Source organism: Gigantopelta aegis, chromosome 11 (assembly GCF_016097555.1).
Source record: "Gigantopelta aegis isolate Gae_Host chromosome 11, Gae_host_genome, whole genome shotgun sequence".
NCBI classification, from domain to species: domain Eukaryota; kingdom Metazoa; phylum Mollusca; class Gastropoda; order Neomphalida; family Peltospiridae; genus Gigantopelta; species Gigantopelta aegis.
The window spans coordinates 14,660,154-14,687,802 of NC_054709.1; the positions used below are offsets into that span (position 1 = coordinate 14,660,154).

General features: G+C 38.6%; 1 protein-coding gene across 1 annotated transcript in view; it reads right to left on the reverse strand.

The window, feature by feature from the left end:
* The window catches only part of LOC121385629 (uncharacterized transporter slc-17.2-like), a 50,362-nt gene that overhangs the window by 11,112 nt on the left and 11,601 nt on the right, over positions 1-27,649 (reverse strand). The window contains exons 2-7 of the mRNA XM_041516382.1: positions 16,490-16,905; positions 15,925-15,969; positions 15,021-15,232; positions 11,990-12,226; positions 1,022-1,109; positions 20-115 (exon numbers count right to left, since the gene is read on the reverse strand). Of these exons, the coding sequence (XP_041372316.1) occupies positions 20-115; positions 1,022-1,109; positions 11,990-12,226; positions 15,021-15,232; positions 15,925-15,969; positions 16,490-16,871 (1,060 nt within the window). The 5' untranslated portion in view covers positions 16,872-16,905. The remainder of the gene's footprint in view (positions 1-19; positions 116-1,021; positions 1,110-11,989; positions 12,227-15,020; positions 15,233-15,924; positions 15,970-16,489; positions 16,906-27,649) is intronic.

Sequence of the window (27,649 nt, forward strand, 5' to 3'; positions counted from 1 at the left end):
AAACCCAAGACATACTGACCTATGACGTAGAACACGGATGCCCATCCATTATCGAATCCATAGGCACAAAGTTGTCCACCAATAGGAAATATAATTGCGTTCCCAACTGGTCCACCTGGGGAGATTATATGTGAGATAGATTAATGTGTACCGATTTATAATTAATATATTGTATGTAAAAATATTAAAATTTCACTTGCAACTTGGATGGGAAATTGGGGAAGAGAAATTAGTTGGAGGAGCGCTTACCCGAGGTGCTAAAATTTTAAGATCGAACCTCCTTAGTAGATCTGTGTCTAACGATCGGTGTATCAAAGATCGTGGTATGTGGTGTTCTGGCTGTCAGAAAGTGTATGTAAAATATCTCCAGCTGTTCATTAAAAAAAACATGTACTGTGATTTCTCTGAAGACCATGCCTTAGTATTTCGAATGTTTTACAACCAACAGTCGATTATTAATTAATCAGTATGCTCTAGTGGTGTCGTTAAATAATTACTAAACAAATAAATTAGTTAATTTATTATTATTATTATACCAATAACAATGAATGAAGGAAATGTTTTATTTAACGACACATTCAACACATTTTGGGGCGGGACGTTGCCCAGTGGTCGGTGTGGGATCGATCCCCGTCGGTGGGCCCATTGGGCTGTTTCTCGTTCCAGCCAGTGCACCACAAATGGTATATCAAAGGCCGTGGTATGTACTACCCTGTCTGTGGGATGGTGTATATACAAGATCCCTTGCTGCTAATCGAAAAGAGTAGCCCATGAAGTGGCGACAGCGGGTTTCCTCTCTCAATATAGGTGTGGTCCTTAACCATATGTTTGACGCCATATAACCGTAAATACAATGTGTTGAGTGTGTCGTTAAATAAAACATTTCTTTCTTTCAACACATTTTATTTAACGTTATATGGCGTCGGAACAATAACAATGACAACAAAAACAACAACCTTGACTTGCAACTTTTAGAGTACACCTTTAAGTTTGAAGACAAAGAGCCAGCAAAATCACTAACCTGCATACGCTAGTCCAAGCAATCGAGTACGTTCGTTGGGTGGTGACCACCTTGACCAGAAGGCCTGTGCAGCAGGAAACATGACTCCCTGAGACAAGGAAATGTGTGTTTAAGGGTTGTTTCTTTAATTCAGGCACGTGTCCTGTGGGAGGGGCTTGAGTTCAGTAACCCCAACCTACCGCACCCAACTTAAGAAAATGTTCTTTTTTAATATATATTTTGCGGGGGCTACATGACTCAACCATCCGTTAGAGCTTCACTCAGCAGTCTAGAGCTCCACTGAATAAACACCTGCATACGCGCCTGTAATGACATTTTCATCTATCCCCACCACCCCCTAAAAAAAAACGAAAAAAACAACAAAAAACGCATAGGTAATAGGGAAGGAAGAAAAGTGTTTGATTTTACAAAATATATATTTTTGTACAATGTTGCTGAATGACAGTGTTTATTAATGTTCCTGGAATGGGACAATTGAAGGAAATCAGCGTGAAATGGTCAGATTTTGGCGAATGCACTTGAAACTCGGGGAAAAGATTGGGCGTAGTGATGGGTATTTAAAGCTGCAATGTTCGCAATGGTGCATCATTTCCATTTCGACGTAGACGAGTTACAAGATGCCAAGACTAAGCCTGCCGAATCGAAACATTGCAATAGGCCGCCTCCAGTTAGGTGAATCGTAGTCAGCAGTCGCACGCCACATGAACGTTCATCAGAGCATCATTTCACGTCTCTGGGACAGGTACCAGCAGTTTCAATCAGCTGAAGACCCAGAAGTGGAAGACCTCGCATAACAACTGCAGCACAAGATCGCTACATCCGGGTTCTCCACTTGCGTCACCGAACTGCCACAGCAACGAACACTGCTGGACGTATACCTGGTTTGAGAAGGGTGTCTGCACAAACCATTCGGAACCGACTTCGAGAAGCTGGTTTACGGGCTAGGAGACAGTATGTTGGCCCCCTTCTGCGACGTAAACATCAACATTTACGTGTTCACTGGTGTAAATAACAGGGGTGGAACTTGGGAAACTAGCGGCGACTATGGTTCAGCGACGTCAAGTTTTCTTCTACAGCGACGTGATGGACGACAACGTGTTTACAGACGCCGCAATGAACGTTTTGCCAACAACTGCGTCGCCCACGTTGACAGATTCGGTGGAGGGAGTGTCATGATGTGGGGAGCCATCTCATACACCGAGAGAAGTGAATGTGTGTTCGTACAAGGCAACCTGACAGCTGTATGCTACCGGGATGATATTCTTCGCCGTCACATGTTTCCCATTTTGGATCGACAGAGAGGTCTTTCAGCAGGACTATGCCAGGCCGCATACGGCACGTGTAACAATGGATTTCCTACAGAATAAGAACATTAATGTGCTGCCATGGCCATCAAGGTCGCCAGATCTCAACCCCATTGAACATCTATGGGACGAACTGGACAGACGTGTACACCAGCGTGACCCGCAGCCTCAGACACTTCCGCAACTGTCACATGCACTGCAGGAAGAATGGGCTAAGATTCCACGTGCCCGGATTCTGAGACTCGTTCAGTCTATGCCAAGGAGATGTCGCGCAGTGATTGCTGCTGCTGGTGGCCACACAAGTTACTGATTTCAGCGCCCTCGTGCGATGCTGTTTGGTGAGGAAAACGCCTTCACTGCGGTCAGTCCATAGCAAAAAGATTGTCACATACTCATGTCAAAAATTTTACTGTGATACGATCATAAATAACGAAATTACGCCACGTTGTATTAAAGAGATAATTCCATGATTTCGCCTATGCGTTTCTTTTTTGGCAGAGTATATGTAGCGTAACATATCATAGCGTAGCATGTAAGATATTCTTTGCTGCTAATGAATTGTGTAGCTGGTTTCCTCTTGACCACGTGTCATAATGACCAAATGCTGCATAATATCCAGTAGCCGGTGATTAATAAATAAATGTGCTCTAATGCAGTCGTTAAACAAACCAAATGTTTAATATGTTATATTCTCCTGGCAGAGATACGCTTTAAAGGCATACTGTCACGGATTTAAGGACCTTATTTCTCTTAAAATGGATAATAACTAAAAATTACATTAATTGTTGGAAACCAAACCTAGCTATTGCATCACTTTAACTGAACCATGATGGAGTGAAATCCATGTTAATCCTCTCGGTAAATTTTAGTTTTTGAATTATGGACCATTGCCATAATTCAATTATTTTTACAAAATGTCATTAATAAATGGAATATGGTGCTTATGAAGATGGCTGAGTAAAGTACATTTAAGGACAAATCAAATTAATTTTGTTCAGGTAATACTTTGTTAGACCATTAAATAGGTCAGTGGTCTGTGACCGTATGCCTTTAAAACAGCTCACTGTAAGATAAATGGTATCCAACGGCTACTCGTGTAGTATTCTCTATATATTCCCATGACAGAGATACGTTTTCAAACAGCTCGTTGTAAGATAAATGGTATCTAACGGCTACTCGTGTAGTATTCGCTATATATTCTCCTGAGAGAGATACATTTTAAAACTACGTGTAGTATTCTGTCCTAGCTACCTAATATCGCTACTTATTTCTAAATAATAACAACTAGTTTCTACACAAACAACAAAACACACTTTTGTGTCAACTAGTCAGCCGTACCGATACGATAAACGCCAACTTGTTTATTTCAGTACATTGATAAAAATACAGAATATGCAAAGAGACCCTTCGTCAACGATGCGACCGTCCCCCCCCCCCCCCCCCCCCAAAAAAAAAAAACCCCCCCCATAATACTGACATTAAAAAAGGGACACAAAAAAATCTCAGGAAACCTGTATATGATGGCAAATGTTGACACCGTCCAGGCATCGAAATAAGCATTGCGTCTGGTAACTCATTTACAGGTTACCACAAAATATAGCCTGGTAACCTAAAGGTTACCACAACTGTATGAAAGTTAGAATTGAATTCCTGTTATCGGTACGACTAACGAAATCTGGAAGTAAATTTATCTAGTGGGCGCTGCATAAACGCAGATTGTCGAAATTGCTTTGCAATTGCACAAGTGCGCACGAACATCGGTGCAATTTCGTACGAGACAACGAAACGCGGAAGTAAATTCATCTAGTGGACGCGGCTTAAATGCGGAATGACTATTACCTGAATGACCGTTCTCGACTTATTTCGATGCCTGACCATCGCCGGGTGAATGCCAACCATATTCTTAAACAAAACTAAAAAAATTAATCCAAGATTATTGAAAATTTGCCGTCCTATCGAAAATAGCTGCTAGAAATGACAAATTTCACACGTCTATGAACTTATACACGTTCAAAACTACATCTAATGTTACGACTAATGCGATTTGTCAACCAATGACCAACTGCTCCAATCAAAAGAACGCTAAGACAAATATATTTCTCGCTATACTAAGAAACGCGGAAAATAAAAAGTCCTAGCTACCTATGTCGCTACGTACATGTATTTCTAAATAATAACGACTAGTTTCTATACAAACACCAAAACACACTTTTGTGTAAACTAGACAGCCCTACCGATAGAAACACACAAAGGCAGAAGAGCTAATTAGTAAATACCCCCAATTACAAGCTAAGAAAAACACTTCCTGTGTAATTATATACCTAAAGAACCTCTGCACCCCGTGTCAGCCTAACTGAATAGTGATCTGCAGAACGAAATTCTGGACGTAACCATTTTTGCTACAGTCACTTTTCCATTTGCTGTGACGCTCCCAGCATCTATCCAACATACCCGTGCGTGCTGTAACCTCACCGTGGTGCAGGGGTGTAACATTCTCTTTGCGAATGGCCAATACAGCACAAAAGTTTTGAGTAAAAGTCAATATCTGTCTGTGATATATATTTGTGGTTTTGCACAGTTCTTTACACTGATTTTGTTTAAATCTTGAATTTTTATATTGATGTTGATCATCACTTCATTTGTTTGCATTACCATAGTTTAATACCCAATAGCTGATGTATTGTTCGTGCTGGGGTGTCGTTAAACATTCATTCATTCATTCTATCCAACATATTGGCATTTGCAGCTGTCGTCGCACCACCACCCCACCTGCCGACACTCACCCCCTCCCCCAATCTTAACGAATGGACACCCAAATTTAAATCTGTGACAACCGAACGAAGCGTCGCAACTATACATTACCTACACCGAGTGTAACGTAACTTTTTATTTTTGTAAATTAATTTACAAATTTCCCCCAGAACGAAACACAGGCCGAAACAAAAATTTATGGACATGCTGCTGTACTTCATTTAGCAATCACAATTTCATTTCCTGGGCCCAATTTCACAAAACATCGTAAGCCTAGTTTTGCACATAAATGTAAATCGACGACTAAACCACAATTTGTTTTACTGTTATAGTACAACAAACATAAACTAACAGGCAAAAGAAACTTATCACTTTTAAAATAAGTTTATCTGAATTAAAGATACTGCAATACGTTTGAAAGTAATGAGAAAACATTCGCCAAAACACACCCTGTGTTTCCGAAAAGTCACTATTTCCGGATTTAGTGAATTTCGTGCAGTCTAGCAAAAACAGCATAATTTGAATATGTTAAAAATGCTCGTGCATGATTGTTGGATAAATACCGGTGTGGGACAAAGCAAGGAAGCAGTATCAAAAAGAACATCAGAGAGATGCCGAGACTTACCCAAGCAGAACGCAACAGAGCTATCGGTATGGCCGATATCGGGGCCTCTCAACGGCAGATTGCAAGAACCTTCAACTGCTGTCAAGCCGCCATCAGCAACTTGTTGAGCCGTTATCAGCAGACAGGCCAGGCACAAGACCGTGCAAGATCGGGAAGACCAAGGGTAACAACGCCAGCTGAAGACCGCTACATCCGGACAATACGAGGAACGAATACTAGCCTTGATTTATGAAGATGAGATGAAAGTCGCTTCAACATGTTCCGAAATGATGGCCAAGTTCGTGTTTATCGACGATGGGGAGAGCGATTGGCGCCAAACTGCATCTAAGATGTGCACCCTTTTGGTGGAGACGGCGTCATGGTATGGGGCGGTATTTGCGGTCAACGGACCACAAGGCTTCTCATCATCCGTGGAAATCTGACTGGTCAAAGATACAGGGATGAAGTGTTGCGACCTGTTGTAGTACCATTCTTGCGTCATCAGCCTAGGGGTACCCTTTTGCAGCATGACAATGCACGACCTCATACAGCCAGACTTGTCCAGGATTATCTCAACAACGTTAACGTCAACGTATTGCCTTCGCCATCATGTTCTCCAGACATGAATCCCATAGAGCATCTCTGGGATCATCTTGATCGACAGCTGAGACAACGCGTACCTCCCCCAGCTAATCGACATCAGCTTGAAAGGTTTTGTTGGATGTTTGGCACATAATTCCTGCTGACGACATCCGGCGACTGATGACATCCATGAGGAGACGTGTTTTTGCGTGTATTGATGCAAGGGGTGGTCACACACGCTACCGAGGACATGTCTTGTCCCATGATTTGACTTTAGAAGCACCTTTTGAAGGGACTCTGATTGTGTAATTTTTTATTTTGACCCCATGTCTCTTTCGCTCGGCCTTATGGCAAGTGCACTATTGATATGGCAATGCTTTTTTGTAAAGACATTGGAAAATTATTCCTTTCAGTAAAATAATCATCATATAGATCACATCTGTCTTGGTTTTCCTTTATGGACCTACTGAACAAGTGATAAGTTTCTTTTGCCCGTTAGTTTAGTTAGAAATACACATATTTCATTTTCTTTTGTCTTTAAAATGCTCCATCTTCCGTAATGATGTAAAAGACATTCTGCGTGAAATAAGACGCCAAACACATGTAAATGCATGACCAGTATAACTGCTAGTAGCAGACGTAAACTTACTATATTTTGTAAAATACTTTTGCAACCCAATTTTTTTAAATAATCATCTTTGCAAGAAATGTCTCCGCACTTCAGTGAGCTTAACTTATCATAACGCAAAAAAACCCACCAACATGCAAATCCTAAGAAAATCATACACAAATCTCGTACTACTAAAAGATCTTTTGAGTTCGAAAATTTCAAACACAGCTCTACAAGTTTATCTGCTGAAAGTGAGTCTTTCTTGATAGAAGATCTAAGCCGTTTTGCATCTTCCAGTAAGGATATTATCAACGAATTCTTAGTACGATCATCTAATCCACTTACATCATGTGCCCATCTTAAAGCATAAACCGCAGATGCCAAATGTTCCTCCAGAATCCAGCAGATTTGGTACATAAACGGCTACATGCACAGCATTGGCTGGCAAAATAGAAATGCTTGTTAAACGACACAACTTTTGCCATTTTAGGAAATATCCAAAATACCTTTTAATAGTATTGTCACTTTTTGAATGCAAAACATAAAAGGACAACCTGTTCACTAAATATTCAATGTCACCCAAATCGTTTCCGGAATTCTTCAACACACTTTGCAGCGTCTCCTTCAGTCTTAAACCTAATTAAAAAAAATTAAAAAAATAAAAAAAATAAAAACATACCTTAGAACAATAACTTTAACATTGCTGAACAATGTCGTATTTTATTAACACACTATGTTAACAATCGGAAAGAAAATTTTCGTTGTCCAAAAATCACATTTTCCCCCATGTCATGCATGTGTAACATTTTCAGATGCAATAAAGCAATATTCACTAACACAATCACTGAAACTTTTCTCAGTTTGCGTTAAATGAGGCCAAAATGGAGCATAATGCCACTCAGGTTCAATTAAAGTTCCCCAAGCTTTCTTTTTAATTATCTTCAGTATAGTTTTAACAATCAATCTGGGAGGAGGTATCCGTCAATTATTTACATGAGACCAGTTTTGATCAAAAGCATTTATGCCCGTTGTACCTTGATACCACCAACGCGAATTAAAACACGTACATTTAGTATTAATTGGCCTATGCAAATCTATGAATCTGATATTTACCCCACATCCAATTCACCTGCAAAAAACACCCATCTTTGAATACCTCAATCATCTGGATCTGAAAAGCTATTCAAATCATCATTGTGGAACAAAATGTATATCATTCTCTTGACAAATGTCAAAGATCTTAGCAGCCAAAATTTGTGAATCAGGTTTTGTTTGCTACCAGAATTAAAAATACACTGCACATTTTTATTATCAGTATACCTCTTCACTTTGCTTCCCGACAAAAAACAAATGAAAACTCTCCTGACGGCTTCAGTTTCCCGCCACGTGGAACTCATGTTTTCTTCAACATGAGTCCACGATCTTATCTCTTCAGTGCCCTCAATAAGATCCCCCTCATCAAGGGTAAAAAAAACCCAAAAACTTCTTCAAGATGACTTTCAAATTCACCTAAAAAAAACCCTCCCTAAACCAATATTGGATGCATCAGTATATGCCACAAAATCACGCTTTCCTGTCTTGTCAGACAACTTCATATCTTTCTAATTCCATACTCTACAATTCAGACGCCAAAAGCACATAATTCACGAATTGCTGCACCAGTAACCCAGACTGGTGCATTCCAGCTAGCTTTTTTCCAAAATACAATTGTACATACTTCTTGTTTGTTTTCAAACGAACCAAACTGCCTATTGCATTCTGCAGTGAAATAATCTGACCCACCACTGAAGCCAACATCCTAACCTTGATTAAAGGTACGCCTACATGTAGTTTTTTTTCTTCAAACTAATCTCAAGAGACTTCTCTAACCTGACAATCTGTCTGCAGAAGCAGAAATCTTACCTGTCGACATATCCCAGACATATTCGAGCTGACAACAACGGTTGCCACATACATTTCTCATAAGCAATATGACACTTTTTTTTTCTTTAACAAAACAACTTAATACTTGTGTCGTTTCTTTTGTGATAACTCACCAAATACCATCATCTAAATACATGATGACTCTATGATCCAGTGACCTAAATACGGCTACCACAACTCTTATCACCTTTGTGAAAATTCCAAAAGGTAAAACATTGTATACAAAATACCGAGTTTCATTTTGGATTACCCAAGAAAATCCCCAATATGTTTTGTCTGCTGAACAAATCTCAATCGGTATGAAACATTTGTTTCCTGACAGAAACATCTTCATATTTAAACTTAAAACTCGCCAAATGCCGATTTATGTGTGTGACGGAACATGCTCTTATCTTTCGCCTGTGGCTATGTTTATTGTTTTAGAGGGCCGAGCGCAGTTTGGTTACGTAATACCCTGCGCGACCGTGCGTCCCAATATGTACTTAGACCAGTTGTGGAGGCCATGTGGCCAGTAGTTACGTAATACCTCCGATAGTGCGGTTTTACGATCGGGGTATTGCGAGAGAAATGGCGACAGCTAGTCTGACCATCTAAGAAAATATGCCGTCTTGGTCGCTGTGGAAATATCACATGATAGGGGTAGTACCGCGATGTGCCCCCAGGCGATATTCGCGGTCTCTCAGATTTTTTGAATAAATAGATAGGATTTTAGAGATATCGGGGAGAAACATTGGAAGTATCCAGGGGAAACGGACGTCGTCCACTGAACGATCTATATAAGTTCAGTCCGGACGTGGTAAATATATTTTTTCTGCTCTGTTGTATAACCTTGATGTGATTGATGTGACTTTAAATATTTTAATACTGTATTATACCAATATTCTTTAGACAGTGTTTCCGGTAAACTGACGAAGTAAATTGTAGGCTTCACTGTCTAATATTTTATACAAGTATTTGGTAATATAAAGCTTAGCCGGTCATCCTAGAGGACCTAGGTAAACTGTAGGTTATTGTCTTTATTGTGATAGGTACCAGTATTAATTCTGTATTACAAGGTTACTGAATGAGTAGTTAAAGGTTAATTAAAAATTAACCAATTTAGGAATAGAGTTGTAATTCCTTTATTAATTAAGTTCCCCTGGAAGCGTTTCTCAATTATCACACGTGTGAGTGTTGTGTCACGGTGAAGTGATTAGAATATTGTGTAAACTAGACACCTAGAGATTAACTAATTAAGTGATCAGTTCTGGGTTGTTATTATTTGTTGTTGTTAATTAACTACTGCGGCAGTACATTTGTCAGCGTAGTATTAATACAGATTCCAAAGTGTATTGTGTTTTGTTGTGTTTTCTAGTGAACTAAACGTGCTATATATTATATACTTTATATAAGATCTTATCTCTGATCATACCTAGAGCCGAGCCACTCGGGTATAGACTGCCCAATACAGAGAGATCTAATAGATATACAGTTAGGAGAGATATTTGGATAATCGAGTTTTATTCAGTTACGGGTATTATAGGATCCCCGTGACAATGTGCTAATAATCTAGAACTAACCTTGGTTTGTTCAACTTATTATACACACCTGTAAAGGGTTAACAACTTTTGGTTTAACAAAAACCTGAGATATACAACCTTTTCTAAGTAAACTTTGAATTTCAGAAATAACAAAAGCTGGATTATCCCTTGCCAATTAGTTATTTAACAAATCTGTGTCCGAATAATAGAAACAAATTGTAATTTGTAGTCCTTACTAATTACATTCAAAATGTAAGCATTGTTACAAGTTCTCTCCCAAACTATAAAACAAGATTTTAAGCAACCCACTGGTAAAACAACCTCGTTTATCTCTCTCTGGGGCAACTTATCAAGATCATTATCTTTACTCCCCATAACAGTATCAAAAATACTCATCTATTCATTCCGGGTATTCAGAAGATTCTGTGATGTTGAAGACGAACACTCCAGGTCCCTTCCCGTTGTTAGTAGCAGCCGGTTGCATTGGCAATCTTTTCCTGGCTGTGTAATCGATTCCTTTCATCGAAACATCGGGGCCCTCATAAGGATGAACACGTTTACTATGCATTTTCACTGCCTTAATTTTCTTCAGTAATCTTTTTTTTCCAGCACATGCAATCCATTTTTCGTCATCTGAATCATCCGCCAAAGGATTGCTCTCGTATTCGCGTACCAACTTCCAGCCAAAATCCGATGAATCCGCTCATTTTATCAATGTTTGCCGATAAAGTAAACGTTCAATACCAAGTTTAACGACCTTCTCCAATGCCTGTGCTAAACACGCGTCTGTTGCAGTTTCCTCAAAATGAGACTAAGCATCTTTCAAATTACTAAGAACGGAATTTTGAATTTAAATTGGTCCGCGTAACTTTTCTTCTTAAAAAATACTTGTCATTCAAAATTATGAAGCTTGCTTGACACTAATTCGTTTAAATGCTCCAACAACGTATTTGGAGAATTTCTCACTGCTTCTTTCACCTTCGACGTCCATCCCTGGATGCTGTCCTATCAAAAATGGCTGCTAGAAATGACAAATTTCGGAAATGTCTACGAACTTATACACGTGCAAAACTACATCTAATGCTATGACATATATGATTGGTCAACCAATGACCAACTGCTCCAATGAAAAGACCGCGGGAAAAAAAATACATTCAGTGATCGAGATACGTTTTATGACTTGTTGTAAGATAAATGTTATCTAATGTAGTACTCATGTAGTAATCTCCATATATTCACCTGATAGAGATATGTTTTAAAACAACTCGTTATAAGTTAAATGTTATCTAATGGCAACTCCTGTAGTATTCTCTATATATTCATCTAAGAGAGATACATGTTAAAATAACTCGTTGTAAGATAAATAGTATAATTATTCACCGACAGAGATACATGTTATCTAATGGATACTCGTGTAGTATTCTCTATATATTCACCTGACAGAGATATGTTTTAAAACCACTTGTAACATAAATGCTATATAACGGCTACTCGTGTAGTATTCTCTGTATATTCCCCTGAAGGAGATACATTTTAAAACCACTCGTAAGATAATTGTTATTCAATTCTCTCTCTATATATATATTGACCTAACAGAGATACGTTTTAAAACAGCTCATTGTAAGATAAATGCTATTTTAGTGGCTACTCGTGTAGTATTCTCTATATATTCACCTGGCATAGACCTGTAACTACTCGACTAATCAGAAACAAGTATTTGCTAGTTCTTGCCATAATGGGACTCAGTATGCTGATGGTGGCAACCAGAAATGTTGCGATGCCAACGACATGTTTGGCCCCGAATTTCTCCGCCAGAAATCCCAATGGAACCTGCAGAAACAAGAAGCCCCAGAAGTAGGCTCCTAGCAGGATGCCTTGGAACTCCTTGTCCCATCTGAACTCTCCCTCGTTCTGAAATAAATGAGGTCCTTGAAATATACTCTCTCTCTCTCTGTATGTCCATCTCTCTCTCTGTATGCTCTCTCTCTCTCTCTCTCTCTCTCTCTCTCTCTCTCTCTCTCTCTCTCTATGTGTGTGTGTGTGTGTGTGTATGTGCGTGCATGCGTTTGTGTGTGTGTGTGTGTGTGTGTGTGTGTGTGTGTGTGTGTTCCTCTTCAACAAATGTACAGCACGCTTCGTTCAATTTTAGCTAACACTACCTGTTTATAATAACAAACGTTCATTGAAGAGATATGTACACACAAATGGTATATTTCATTCGATTCTACCACGAGACTTTTCTTATAATGAGACAGACAGACAGATATGGATAGACATACAGAGATAGACATACTAAGAGAATGACACAGAGAGAGAGAGAGAGAGAGAGAGAGAGAGAGAGAGAGAGAGAGAGAGAGAGAGAGAGAGAGAGAGAGAGAGAGAGAGAGAGAGAGAGAAGTGAATGAGAGATGAGAGAGATAGAGACTACTTATATTCAATCCAAGGTATATACTACCAAATCGAATCCCATAGACGACACTAGTGACATATGTGGCTAAAACCCGTATCAGCGTATCAATCGACATAAACGCCACGGATATAAATACTACTACCCCTCACCCTAAAAGTGAATCAGAAAAAATGGGGGTCAAGCTGCTCATTTCAGAAATAACGGGTAGCGTCTAAGACCACCCTAGTTCCGCACAAAATTCGAGTACTTTTTTTTTTTTACAGGTACCCCATACATGCTTCAAGCACAAGGCTACTTGACCCAGTGGTACTAGATGAAATACAATTGCATATATTTTTTGCCCAGTTGAAACACACACATTTATCACCAATCACAGGACTTGTGGTGTTCACGTCTCTATCAAAAGTTGGGTGCGCCTCGAACTTTGACCCAGCCGGAGGTTATTTGGTTTAGTACTACCTATTAAGGTTCAATAATGCTGCTCTGGGCATACATTTCAGAGATCTGAGAAGGCTGTCCAGGACCCATTCCACGAAACAGTCTTACCTCTTATATCATCTTAATTGCATAACTGCTTTATTCACTAAGATGATCGCTTCGTAGAACGGGGACTTGGACAGTGGGTTAGTGGTTTGTGGAAGAGAAGCCTTACACCACTATCCAATGAGTCGTTAAACTCGCTCTGGGTGGGAGCCGGCACCACTACTTACCAGCCTTAAAGGATTTGTGAACAGCGTCTAAATATTGTAACTGTGTAAATATATGATGCCAAATATGACTAAAAAAATAATTTACAAAATATATAAAAATTATTTCACAACTTAAAAGCAGTACAATTCGTAATTCTGACATCGTTGGGAAATATGCATATTTTACCGGCAAAGATCGGCAATTTCCGTGATGACGTCAGAGACGCTGTCCAACCGTGAACCGCTATTCAGTAGCCTATTGTTTGCCATTACAAAAGCGTGCTTTCTTCGAACAACACTGAGTTAAATTACGGAATTATCCTTTATAATATGGTTTATTGTGTGGCATGGGGATGTCAAAACCAATCAAAAAAGGGATTCAGGAATCAGCTTTTTTAGGTTTCCGCCGGAAGGTGATTCTAGAAGGAACATTTGGATCCATCGGTGTCAGAGAGGTGAGAAGGGATGGACACCAAAATGTACAAGTCGGTTGTGTTTCGGCACATTCGAAAAGGATGCTTTCGCTCGGGACCCGGTTGAAATGGCTAAGATGGGATACAGCAATGCAAGAATCTCGTTAAAAGGCACTGCTGTCCCGACTGTATTTACCAACAGGGAGTTGTTGAAAATTCGGTAGAGATGCCGATTCGCCGCCCTAGGTCCGCTTTTCAGAAAAGACGCCAATGCCGAGGTAAAAACATTCATTAGGCCCTAGCCAAATGACTTCCACCAAATAGTTTTACAACCAGCAAACGTATTTATATATATATATATATATATATATATATGGGTACTTGTTTTTGGCTAAAAAACCCTCCCCTAAATAAAACAAATTAAATCCCATGTCCAAATAGCACGATCCTGTACACGTAAAACATATCGCCATACATTGTATTTTTCGCAAAATGCATTCTAAGCGAAAATTTCTGACATCCCATTACAAGATTGTGGGAAAAACAGTACATTTCTTTTTTTTTTATAGAAATACGATAATTTACTGCAACCAAAATATACATGACATACATGGCCTTGTAGAAATAAGTAGTTAATAAGAACGTCATTAAAAAAAAATTAATAATAATTTCTACCAGTTTATGTTTCCAACACGGTTTTTCCATACCGTCGTTGGTTTCGTGCTCGCTATCACTTTCATCTTCGCTCTCAACAGCTCGTTCGTGGGCCAAAGGCTCGAACTGGTACGGCTGTATGTCCAGGTAAAAGTTTCTTCCACCCATTTTGCCATTCAGAAATAAATCGCGGAAATTAAAGTGAAACTAACACACGCGTACGAACTGGCTTCTCACTTCCTCTGGCTGGCAGTAGCGTCTCTGACGTCAGCAGACCACGTGACAGACCAGCTCATTAAAAGTCGGGAAGGATTTGGTACTGCCTTATTATTTTGTTGTTTTAAGCTATTTACACTAAATTAAGAGTTAAAAAAAAAAAAAAAATAGTTTTTAGACTTATAGTATGGCAATGCAGAACAAAATGACAACGTTTTGTGGTCTGTTCACAAATCCTTTAAGTTCGATAATTAACCACGACACCACCGAGGCTGGTATTGGAATATCACTAGACGAGATTTTAGCTTCAACCAGTTACCTACCATCTGCTTCGCTATTTTCTCCGTGCATTGCTCCTTCACCGAGGCACTCATAGTGCCATTGAGTGTCAGATTGTGATCCATATTGTAATAGTACTTGTTGTCAATCATACACACAATGACGATACTGAGGTCCGCTCGTTGCGAAGTCATACATACAAAACCGAAGAACCAAATAATGGCATATCTCAGGCGATACGAGGTCCAAAATGGCACTGAAGGTAAAGCAATAAACTTGACATACACATAGACAAAAAGAAAGCAATGGATAAGGCCCACAGATAAAACTTGCTGCCGCCACTCCATGGGCTACACCTTTTGATCAAGTAGCAGCAAGAAGTATTTATATGTACCATCCCACAGATAAGTTAGTACATATCACGGCCAGTCATGTAGCTAAGCACTGGCTAGAACGAGAAGTAGCCCAATGGGCCCACGGACAAAAATTTAACCTAGACCGATCATGCATCAGTCAAGCGCTTATCGCTGACATACATATTAATACAGACGATTGAGCTGAGAGAGAGAGAGAGAGAGAGAGAGAGAGAGAGAGAGAGAGAGAGAGAGAGAGAGAGAGAGAGAGAGAGAGAGAGAGAGAGAGAGAGACACACACAGAGAGACAGACACAAAGACAGAGAGACGGATAGACAGAGACAGAGACAGAGAGAAGGGAGGGGTGGAGAAGAGAAAAAGGGTGTTAGACGAAAAAGAGACAGACACAAAAAAAGAGGGGGGGGGGGGGATGGGAGGAGAGTTATAGTGAAAATATATACAATGAGACGGAGATAGTCAATAACATCAATTGGCTATAATCATAGTGCAAACTGCAATTTATTTACGAGTACCTGACACTATACACATCGATACATGTACACGTATAAACTGGGAATCAATTAAACAAAGTTACCTTCTTTAGGCCGATCTCCATCAGGTAGGATTAGTAACTTTTCACCTGTTCAAAAAGTTAAAATAAAATATGTTACATAGTAAATAATACACTATGTCCTGGACTGTGGGTTAGTGGCTAGAGAGATGAAAGAAAGAAATGTTTTATTTAACGACGCACTCAACACATTTTATTTACGGATATATGGCGTCAGACATATGGTTAAGGACAACACAGATTTGAAAGAGGAAAACCACTGTCGCCACTTCATGGGCTACTCTTTTTGATTAGTAGAAAGGGATCTTTTATATGCACCATCCCACAAACAGGATAGTACATACCACGGCCTTTGTTACATCAGTTGTGGAGCACTGGCTGGAACGGGGAGAGAAGAGAGAGACAAAAAGAGACAGAGATATATAAAGAAGAGGAGGAGGAGGGGTGTAATGGTATCGATGTACTATAACTGAACTCCCAACTGAATTGTTAAAACTCGCTCTTGGTTAGGCCCTGGACCGGGATGCGAACCCGGCACCTACTACCAGTGTTAAGGCCAATGGCTTGACCTCTACGAGAACGGACTCACCTGTTGACAGCTCCACCTGCCTGACAATAGGCAGAACGGGGGCGTTCTGGTGCAGCATCAGGTTGATCGAGGATCGACGCCTTTGTCGTGTCTTCAAAAACGTGTCAGCTAGCGACGTCGGTGAAAGTGTGCGCATGGACTCGATGTCAGTAAACATTGGCATCATATGTGTCGATTTCCTCGCCTTACTGCCCCTGTTGGGATGGTCCCTTAGGGACCTCGGGGACATCGCAGATGTGATATCGACCGTGTCGTCAATCTTCTGATACCTGCTGCTCATGGATTGGGGCTCTGGAGGATGTTTCTCTGAGTCATTCTCTTTAGCTGCCTCTGTGCCGGACGGCTTGGCCTCGCTGCTTTTAGTTTCGTCTGGGGATGACATTTCGATTGACAAAATATACTCTGTTTTTTACTGGCTGCAAGATACAAATTGTGTTTGTTTGTTGTTGTTGTTGTTGATATTTTATTATACACCATCCCACAGACAGTAAAAAACATACCGCGGCCTTTGTTCAGTTGTGATGCACTGGTTGGAACGAGAAAAAACAAAACAATCGGTTGAATGGATCCACAGAGGTAGGTCGATGCTGCGACGCAAGCACTTCTAGCGAGCACTCAACCGACTGAGCTCACGGTCTGAGCCGAGTAGGATCGAACCCATGCGGGCTAGGGTCATGGGCTTTGTTCCTCTAAGTAGGTCAGGGCCGGATCAGTAGGACTGGGCCGGGTCAGTAGGACGTAGTCAGGTCAGGAGGTTAGGCCAGTAGGACGTTGTACACAGGCACAACAGCCAATAAGTAGGTCACCGGTCCCGTGTGTAGGTCAATGGAAAGTAGGTCATTGTCACAGGGAAAGTAGGCCACGGTCACGAAAAGCAGGTCATGGCCCCATGTAGGCCTTGCTACTACTATCAACATCCGATTTGTTGTCGTCTGATAGTAATTAGTGACTGAGGTTAGTCTTAGTAAATTCAGGAACCTTTTCATTGACAATGATTTTCAGGCAAGTAACTAAGTATCGAAATACATAACTTTACAAACCCATAAAACCATTAATTTTACAAAGTTGTGTTTGTTTATTTATTAAAATTACTTATATCGGGCCCAACTGAGCAAAAATGGATTAATTAACATTCGGTGCGTGTCACATGACCTCACACGTGCCAAATCAACAAGGCGAAATCAATCAATATTTGTGAATTTTTATGTCCCAGTTGTTAGATTTTTTTTTAAAATTAGTATATTCGATTTTTTGCCCCTACTGTAGTGAATAATAGACATAGGCCTAGTCCATTCAGAATACTTCACGGTCCTAAATAATGATGAATATATGTTATTTAATTAAGAATAAGTTCATTAAGAAATGTATCTTTTACAAACTATTAATTGGTATGAACTGATCTGTATTGACATCAAGTGTTGTTAGTGCCAACGAGAACCCGTTCTATTGGCAATCTTCATTTGAAGATTGGCAAATTAATATTGATTTCAATGATAGATGACTCTCCTACTTTTAACTTTAGATTTCCACAACATTTTTTCCAGACATAAATCTTGAAAAAAAAAAACATTACAATAACACAGATACCACATTCTAGGCAGTAACAACTAACCATGTCACCTATATCGACTTCGCTGAAATCTCCTAGGACAAAAAACATGTAGGCTGCCGCTTTGCTTGTTTATGGAATACCCTCTAAGATAGGTGGAAGGATGTGACGCAATCGAACAACGTCATGACACGATTGTGTTATGCAACTTATGGTATAGGCAATCATCATAACGTCATATTAATTACGTCACATACTTCGAAGACTTCCACCCCTTATGAAGAGTATTCCATTAAAAAATAATTAAATGGCAGACAGCAAAAAATTAGGCCTACATGTTTTTTTTTAGTTCTAGGAGATCAGAGGGTTACGTTCTAAAGTACTTTCCACCAGGAATGCCATTTTCAATAGTATGGAATTTACTACAAGTTTTTGTTTATTTATTTCTGAACCGATTGTTTTCTAAATTTCACACAAAATTAGTTATTTTTTGTTGTTTTTAAAACACTTGCATTTTTTTTTATAAATCGTCCGTTGACAACTTATCCGCTTTTCGATTGTATTCAGCTCGACATGTTTTGATTTAGTTCGCTGTCACCGTATGTGGTTGCACACCGCTCTTTAATCAAGCCAGTTTTTGTTTCGTACTTATATAGGCCTAATAATTTATATTTTCTTCGGGCGGGACGTAGCCCAGTGGTAGAGCGCTCGCTCGATGCGCGGTCGGTCTGGGATCGATCCCCGTCGGTGGGGCCATTGGACCAGTCAGTGCACCACGACTGGTATATCAAAGGCCGTTGTATGTACTACCCTGTGTGGGGGTGGTGCATATAAAAGTTCCTTTGCCGCTAATCAAAAAGAGTAGCCCATGAAGTGGCGGCAGCGGGTTTCCTCTCTTAATATCTGTGTGGTCCTTAACCATGTCTGACGCCATATAACCGTAAATAAAATGTGTTGAGTGGGTGGTTAAATAAAACATTTCTTTCTTTCTTTCTTTTAATTTATATTTTATTTGTCCCAGTTGTGTATGAATGATAAGAATTTTTTAATGTAAGATATTTTGATTGTTTATTTAATAATAATAATAATATAATAATAATAATAATAATAATAATAAATAAATATCTCAGTATTTGTTTGATTCTTTATGGCAAATGCGAAACTAAAAAAATTAACACACGGATTTACCAGTACGTAGCGGCATAGCCGCAAAAGGTTAGAAATCAAGAAACGTACATAATAATAGCCCACAAATACTGGATTTGATGAATACAAATTCTGACAACGAGAAAGGAAATATTTACTGCGGTTAACATTTTACGCGACAATCGATTGTGTATTTCAAAATCGATCATCACATGGCTAGAGTCCCGACCGATCAATTTCGATTATAATCGATCATCGGAACACCAATAATATTAAATTTTATAAAATCATATATATACAGCCCGGCCCGATACAGTGTTTTGCATCCCCCAAATGATCTTGTATTCACTATGGTACCATCGACGTCCCAAACTGCGTTCACCTAATGACACAAACACGAATACGATATTTACAGAAACACTATTCTACATTTTTAGTTATGTTATGTGAAACAAAATAGATTGCAATCAGTTAACGTAAAAAATCAACAATGTGGACGTAAAACAAATCCATTCTAGTAAACAAAAGTGAAGCACCCTCCAGTAAACAGGAAAGAGTGCACTGTTTCTAACTGCGTTCAGGCGCATGCGTTTGCAAAAAAGTATCGTACCGTGCATGTGCGGTTCGTCATTTTCCACTTTTAAGGCCACTATATGAAAAAATATCTGTTTCTGAATTTGAAATATGTACAGTGGACGAAACACATTGTTTCATATATTTTTTAAAAGGATAAATTCAGTTTGTCAAGCGATCAAGCCCGGTCCGCGTTTTATCAACACCCATTGCTAAAAGTTGATATCAATACAGATGGGCATTATGTTAATACCAGTGAATAGATTGTAAAGTATCAATTTTCAAATGAATTGATTCGTAATTAACACAATTTATACACTCAAAATTATTTTAAATGATTACAAATGGATTATCAATTCTATTCGCTAAAGCAGAGGTACAAAAGTGTAGCGTACCTTTTACAGATCGAATTTCAAAATTGAAACCCAATTTTAACAATAGGGGGTTTTAAAATCATAAAACTTAAATGCTTTGGCCTTGGTGATCTGTCATGTGTGAGGTCGTGTGACACGCACCGAATATTAATTCATCTTTCTCCATTTCAACTCAATTCCTACGAGTCATGTGGACCCGATATCGGTAATTGTAAGGAATAAACAAAAACGACTTAACAAAATTAATGGTTTTAAGGGTTTGTAAAGTTTTGTATTGAGATACTTACTTGTCTGAACATTATTGTTAATGAAAATGTTTATGAAATGTGAAGAAAAACCTCACAAATGAACGACAAGCAGACGACAACACATCGGATGTTGATTGCGCGAATCGTGCACGAGAAAACAAACCGAACGGAGTTGGAAGCATAACACAGTTGCGTCATTCTACAGAAAGCGTCACTTTTCAAAATACAAATTCAAGACAAAACAATTAAAAAATATAATTTTTTATTGTTAACTTTTGGAAACTAGATGAACAAAGGAACATAAAACAGAGGCGAATCCAGGGGGTGGGGGAGGTCGAGGGGGTCTGGACCCCTCCCTGCTCGTGACCAGAGAGTTGATCTTGACAACGGGAATATACTTCAAATCCATCTAAAGCTATCTTCAAATATGAAAATTTCCTATCGAGGGGGGGGGGGGGGCCTTTAAAGGCTCAAGACTGGACCTCCCCCCTGCTAAAATTCCTGGATCCACCCCTGATAAAATTATATCTGGCCACGCAGAACTGTAAATCAGCATGCAGACACATGTTACTCTATGAACAAGCTCATTATGTCATTGGTGTTACCGGACAAGTCGGGTAGTTCAGCAGTGTGATCCAATTGGTTTATAGTGATCAAGAGCACATGAATAGGTTATTTAGGTGTCCCTAACAACATATATGGAATATCTTTAGAATTAAAAACGATCCAAGGGTGTAATTGTACATTTCGACACGGATATTCTGTATGTAACTTAAATTATACACTCTGACAGTTTTAATTACTTAAAAATATAGAGTCCTTCAAAATAAATGTCATCAAAGTCATAAAGGTAGAAGGTATGCTTTCCTAAATAAATAAATTTAAATTTCAAAAATAAAGTTTCTTGAGAAATGACAGCTAAAATTTTCTTGCGTAACACCAATGACAAAAGTAACACCAATGACAATGTGTAACACCAATGACATTCAAGACTGTATGCTTAAAACACTATTATTCCTGAGACTTCCACTACTTGTTAGCAAGAGTATGTAATTAATATTTCCTTAAATATTTTTTTTCTTTTTTTTTCTGCGTTTTTTTTTTTTCTCTCTTCAGCCTACAACTATTAAAGGCCTATTAGAATAAATGTGTGTTTCTGTATTGATAAGATACGGCCGGTCAGACAGTTTAAAAAAAACAAAAAACTAAATTAAGACAGAATTTTAATTTTGTTTAAATATTAAATTAAAGATTTATTAATTCATTAATTTACGTAGTTATTTTCGTGCTTATATTAAGGCTCAAAATCTATTTTACTGTAACAAGTTTCTATTCCCAATAACGATTAAACAGTTTTAATTCTACTTTTGCTTTTACGCAAACGCTGTAAAATTACGTTAAATGTTCCAAATATTTTCAGAAAACGAGGACGCCTTATAAATACGTGATGTCATTCTAATGTTTTCAGTACATACATTATGCAGCAAATCAAACAAATTATGTCACTATTCAACAAATAAATCATACGAACTGCGTCATTCAAAAGAGTTAACTCTTTCCTTTTAACTAAATAGCTATTTTAATGCAGGATTTTAAATATTTAAAAAAATGAAATTTAAATAGTCTTTATTGGAAATGTAAAAAATACGTAATGTAATTTTCCGATATTTGACTACAACTTGGTAATATATTTTTGATATGATTTTAACTTTTCTTTATGGTAAAGTTAACCTCTTAAACAAGATAGGTTAGTACAGCATTTGAGAAAAAAAGAGAACCCCCCCCCCCCCATTTCCGCGCATGCGCAGTTCGACATTTTCAATTTTTAAAATGCATGATAAAATATATATTTCTGAACTATGCACAGTGGACGAACACATTGTTTAATTTTTTTTTTTTAAAAGGAAAAAATCAGTTTGCCCAGCGTTCCGGTCGGGTCCGCGTTTTACCAACACCCATTGCTAAACCTTGATGTCAATACAGATAGGCATTACGTTCATACCAGTGAATAGATTGTAAAATATCCATTTTCTAATGAGTTGATTCTTAATTAACAGAATTTATACAATTATTTACAACTGTTACGAATGGATTATTTGTCTACTATTCACTACAGTCGAGTCATAAAAATGTAGCATACCTTTTGCAGATAGGGTGTTTAAAAGTCATAAACATTAAATATTTTGGCCTTGTTGATCTGGCATGTATGAGCTCATGTGACACGCATCGAATGTTAATCATCTTCCTCCATTTTAAGTCAATTTTTAAGTCAAGTGGGCCGATATCGGTAATTTTAAGGAATAAACAAAAACGACTCTTAGTCGGTTCCGCAGTGAACACCTTTTTTTCATACTATGAAATTTACTACATGTTATTTATTTCTGAGCCGATTATTTTGTAAATTGGACACAAAAATAGTATTTATTTTTTATTTTCAAAACACTTTTACTTGTCTTCTTACGTCAAAACAAACTGAAATTATTAACACCCCCCCCCCCCCTATTTTGTAGAAGAATGGGACGGACTATAGTAAACTTAATGGTTTTAGGGGTTTGTAAAGTTTTGTATTTAGACACTTACTTGTCTAAACTTTATTGTTAATAGAAATCCTCACTAACTGTGAAGAAAAACCTCAAAAATGAACAAGCAGACGACAACAAATCGGATACTAATTGCGCGAAAGGAAATTGCGCAGTTAGGGATGTTGACGATATACTCTTATTTTACCCAAAGTGCCATTATGCAACTATGATGCTGCACAAGTTCCTTTAATTTTCAAATCAGCTTCAAAAATATGCAAAGCGAGGAAAACGGCATCTTATTAAAACGCATTGTCATTGGTGTTACTAATGGTCACTGGTGTTACTCAGTACCTGGTAACACAAATGACGGGTAACACCAATGACAAATAAGTGCATAATTAATTCATGCTCTCTAAAGAAACAGTTGAGAAAACTGAAAAAAATGCACGTTGTAGCAGACATACGATGTCTATAATAACATACACAAAGTTTCTTAAATGTATTAACCATTACATAAATACGATTGTAACACCAATGCCAGTGAATAAACATACTTTTATATTTTGACAACACATTCATGACATTTAAAGAAAACTATTCAGAACTGTTCATATGTCTACTGTTTTGGACAAATAGGTTTCATGGCCGATATCAACCAGTGGAATGTTTTATCCAGAGAGCATTTAATTTATTTTGTATATACAGTAACACCAATGACATAAAACTCCAGGGACAAGCTTATATTGCCCACCATCTTTTGAATACTGAAAATATTTACAAGATTCCTTCATTAGTGAGTACTTCAGCCATCTGTACGTATTACATTAAAGCTGCAGTCCCTGGGATATTTGCATTCTTTAAGCATTTAGAATAGATGATTCAATTCTGTTTGGTACATAAAAGGTCCACCACATCGCTAAAGTTTCGCAATGCTCGCTTATCTACATTATCTAGGTCAGCTACAAACGCAATGGCCAGCTTTGTTTTTCTTCATTTAGCGGGACGCCAGTAGAACTGGGACTTTACGTGATTTGCGCAGGCGCTGAGCTTCTCACGTGAATTTGAACGAATTTAACTGTCTTCATTGTGGGGTCGTCTCATATCTCCAAAAAATATTTATATCTACAGAGGTATGGTACAACACCTTTCCAAGGGTCGGTGGAGGATTTGCCTTGAAATTTTGACAGTGCCCAGCGGTTGGCATACGCGTTACATGCAAGGGGGTGTTAATAATTATGTAACGCTCTAGGGGTAGAGGAAGAGGGTGTTGTGTTCGATTTACGTAACATTTTTCAAGACTATATGTTATTTTTATTCATTACTTAGACCTAAAAAAGGTGGATTTTTTGGAAATGCGCGGTCAGTCTAGGATCGATCCCCATCGGCGGATATATTTAAAAAGCCACGGTATGTGATATCCTGTCTGTGGGGTGGTACATATAAACGATCCCTTGCTAATAATAATAATAATAATAATAATAATAATAAAAACAACAAACAATTGTTGCAGATTTCCAAGGCGTCTGTGCAGGGATTTCAGCGGGATTGGGGTTATAGACTATGCTGAGCGAAGCTTATATGGGGCCACGCTCCCCCAGAAAATATATTTCAATTTTGCTTGGGCAGGTAAGGGTTTCGACCTCCAATACCCTCCCCCTGCACATGCACTCGATTTCTCTCTAAGATTATATGTCAAAATTACCAAATGTCTGACATCCAATAGCAGATGATTATTAAATCAATATGCTCTAACGTTGATGTCGTAAACACACCCCCCCCCTCCCCCAATTTTTTTTTTTAATAAACCCCCCCCCCACAAAAACCCCCCAAAGAAAACAAACAAACAACAACAACAAAAAACAGCAAATAAAACAAAAAAAAAAACAAAAAAAACAACAACAACAAAAAAAAAAAACAAAACAAAACAAAAAACAACAACAACAACAAAAACTAACTAACTTTACCCCTTCCAAACGAAAGAATATTTATTTGAATTTGTCGATTTTAACACGAAAAATTAAGAAGTGAAAACGTTCATTGTCTACTTTAGTATATTTTATTTTAAAAATATATACATGATCAATGTGATACTAGTATACAAACTAAACTTTAAAAGTTCTAATAACATTTATAAAATAGTAATTCTGAAATAGGAAATAGGTATTGTCGACAATACGTTGTCAAGATCAAACCGGTTTTAACGAAAAACTCTAGTACCTTATCCTCAACCGAACGTTCTTCGTACAGCGCAAGATTTCTCATTTAATTTTTTGAGACGAACCCTACAATTTGAAATCGGCAAAAGCACGTGTTAATTGAAACTGACAACAGGTTGTCGTTTGTGCTTTGCCGAGCAATGGTGGCACAGGCGACGAATCGAGCGTATACTTTTGACGATCTCCGTTCATAGCGGACACACACGACTTTTTTAAAAGTGCATTTGAGCTTGTATTTCATATTTGTACATGATGTTATAATATGGAAACCAGAGACTGTAACTTTAAAGGTATTCAATGTTATGTCTTCTGTTATATATTTTATAAGATATATAATAAAATTGTCTTTAAAACTATCTAAAAATCCCAACGTTTCGTTTAAAAACTTTAAACTTCCTCAGGGGAATAAACACACAAGAAAAAAGAAAAAAAAAGAAAAAAGAAGAAAAAAAAGAAGAAAAGATATATATATATATATATATATATATATATATATATATATATATATATATATATATATATATATATATATATTAACAGTGCATTTTATGTATAGTGTTGTGCTTTGGACAGGTAACACCAATGACATTTTACACTAATCTGGAATAAAATCTCTGTCAAAGCTGATTACTAATGAGAAAAACATGCTATGACAGGATGATATTAATAAGGTATCATTAAAGACAACAAATTTAGTTTTGTATATATATAAATAAAATAAAAAATTGTGCAGGGGCATAAAAGTGACACTTTCTGTAAAATGACCCAGTTAGGGACTTTGGCCATAACACACACACACACACACACACACACACACACACACACACACACACACACACACACACACACACACACACACACACACACACACACACACACTCACTCTCTCTCTCTCTCTCTCTCTCTCTCTCTCTCTCTCTCTCTCTCTCTCTCTCTCTCTCTCTCTCTCTCTCTCTCTCTCTCTCTCTCTCTCTCTCTCTCTCTCTCTCTCTCTGTCTATCTGTCTCTCTACCTTAAGATTTATTTCAGTGTTCTCGCTGCTCCATTTAAGCAGGCCGCCCCGCCCTCCTTTCACGTTCCCCGCCCTCCTTTATTTTTGAGCGCCCTCCTTTACTTTTGAGCGCCCTCTTTATTTTCCAACACCTATCTCTGCTATTTCCAAATGCACTTTTATCCACACAAACAACAACGATCAGTCTGCACACTGGACACCAAAGGAAACAAGCCGCGTTGTGTATGAAAAATCAATTGACGAAACATTTATAACAGTTACCGTAACGTAATTTAACAGTATTTTTAAACAGCCTCTATTTTGTCCAATAACTGTATTCATTTGTATGTTTGATAGACACAACAAAAGTTATATTTTATGTAAGCAATGGAAACATTTTATTATTTACGGATTCGGCAATCTCCGATTGAAAAAAAAAACCCTCTTATTTGGCGGAAACACCGCGAAAACCAATATGGCGGTCGGTGTGAATGGCGGTGTGTCAACAAGGTGAAGAAGAAAGTATTCATATTGGTATTTAATTAGTTTTCACACACCTTAATTAACTTTTATTATCAACCGGGAGTATTTCCTAATTGTATACAAGTGTGTTAGTCTGTTGTGCCTTTTTGTACCGTCCATAATTCGTGATAATAGCTACCGGGGCTACGTTGTCGCTTTGTTTACATGTGCTTGACCGTGGCGAGTATTGCCAGATACAATCCGAGGCCAGACACGTGCTTCTCCTGTTCCAACTATGGCAGACCATAGTGATGTTGACAAGATACTTGATAAATTGGACAGGACCCTTAATTCTATTGCGGTTCAACTTGTTATAGATAAACTTAATGCTACCGGCGCCTCCTCCCTCGATAGGTCGGGGGAGTCGGAATTACCTGATATCTCCCACATAGCATGGGCCGACCGCATGACGTGGGACTCCCTGGGAGATACCAATAATAATAGCCGCCGATACGAACCCGCATCGTCAACACCGTCTAAGCGTGCCAGGCGCGACACCCCACTCCCTGACGGTGGCCTCTCCTTCACGGTTGAAAGATACCTGAGGGGGGTGCCTGCCCGGGGGGGGGGGGGGGAGGGGCTTTTGGACACCGATAGTGCTAATCTTGCCCTCGAGCTCTCTTTTGACCGTGAGTTGGAGATGAGCAGGATCTCAGAGCCGTCTGAGTTCCCTTCGTCTGCTCCCAGCCCGACCCGGTCCGAATTTTGCTATGTTTCCAATGGCTCTGGGGTAACAGAAGAGAAGTTGGAGGAATCAATAAAAAATAAAGATTTTGATAACTCTGTTTTTGTTGTCGACAAGGGCGAGGTAAGTGCCCCAACCTCTGATTCACCGACGCTGTCAGCCGAGCAGCCCTCTACCCCCAGGCCACCAACTCCACCCCCGGGATGGGTCGAGGAGCCACGGAAAAGAAAAGTACCGGCTGCTCGGCGGGGAGTGGAAGTTAATATCATACAAGGTGAGAAATTTAATAACAATGATAAACTGGTTTATGCCGTTCCAACCAGCAACCCCTTCG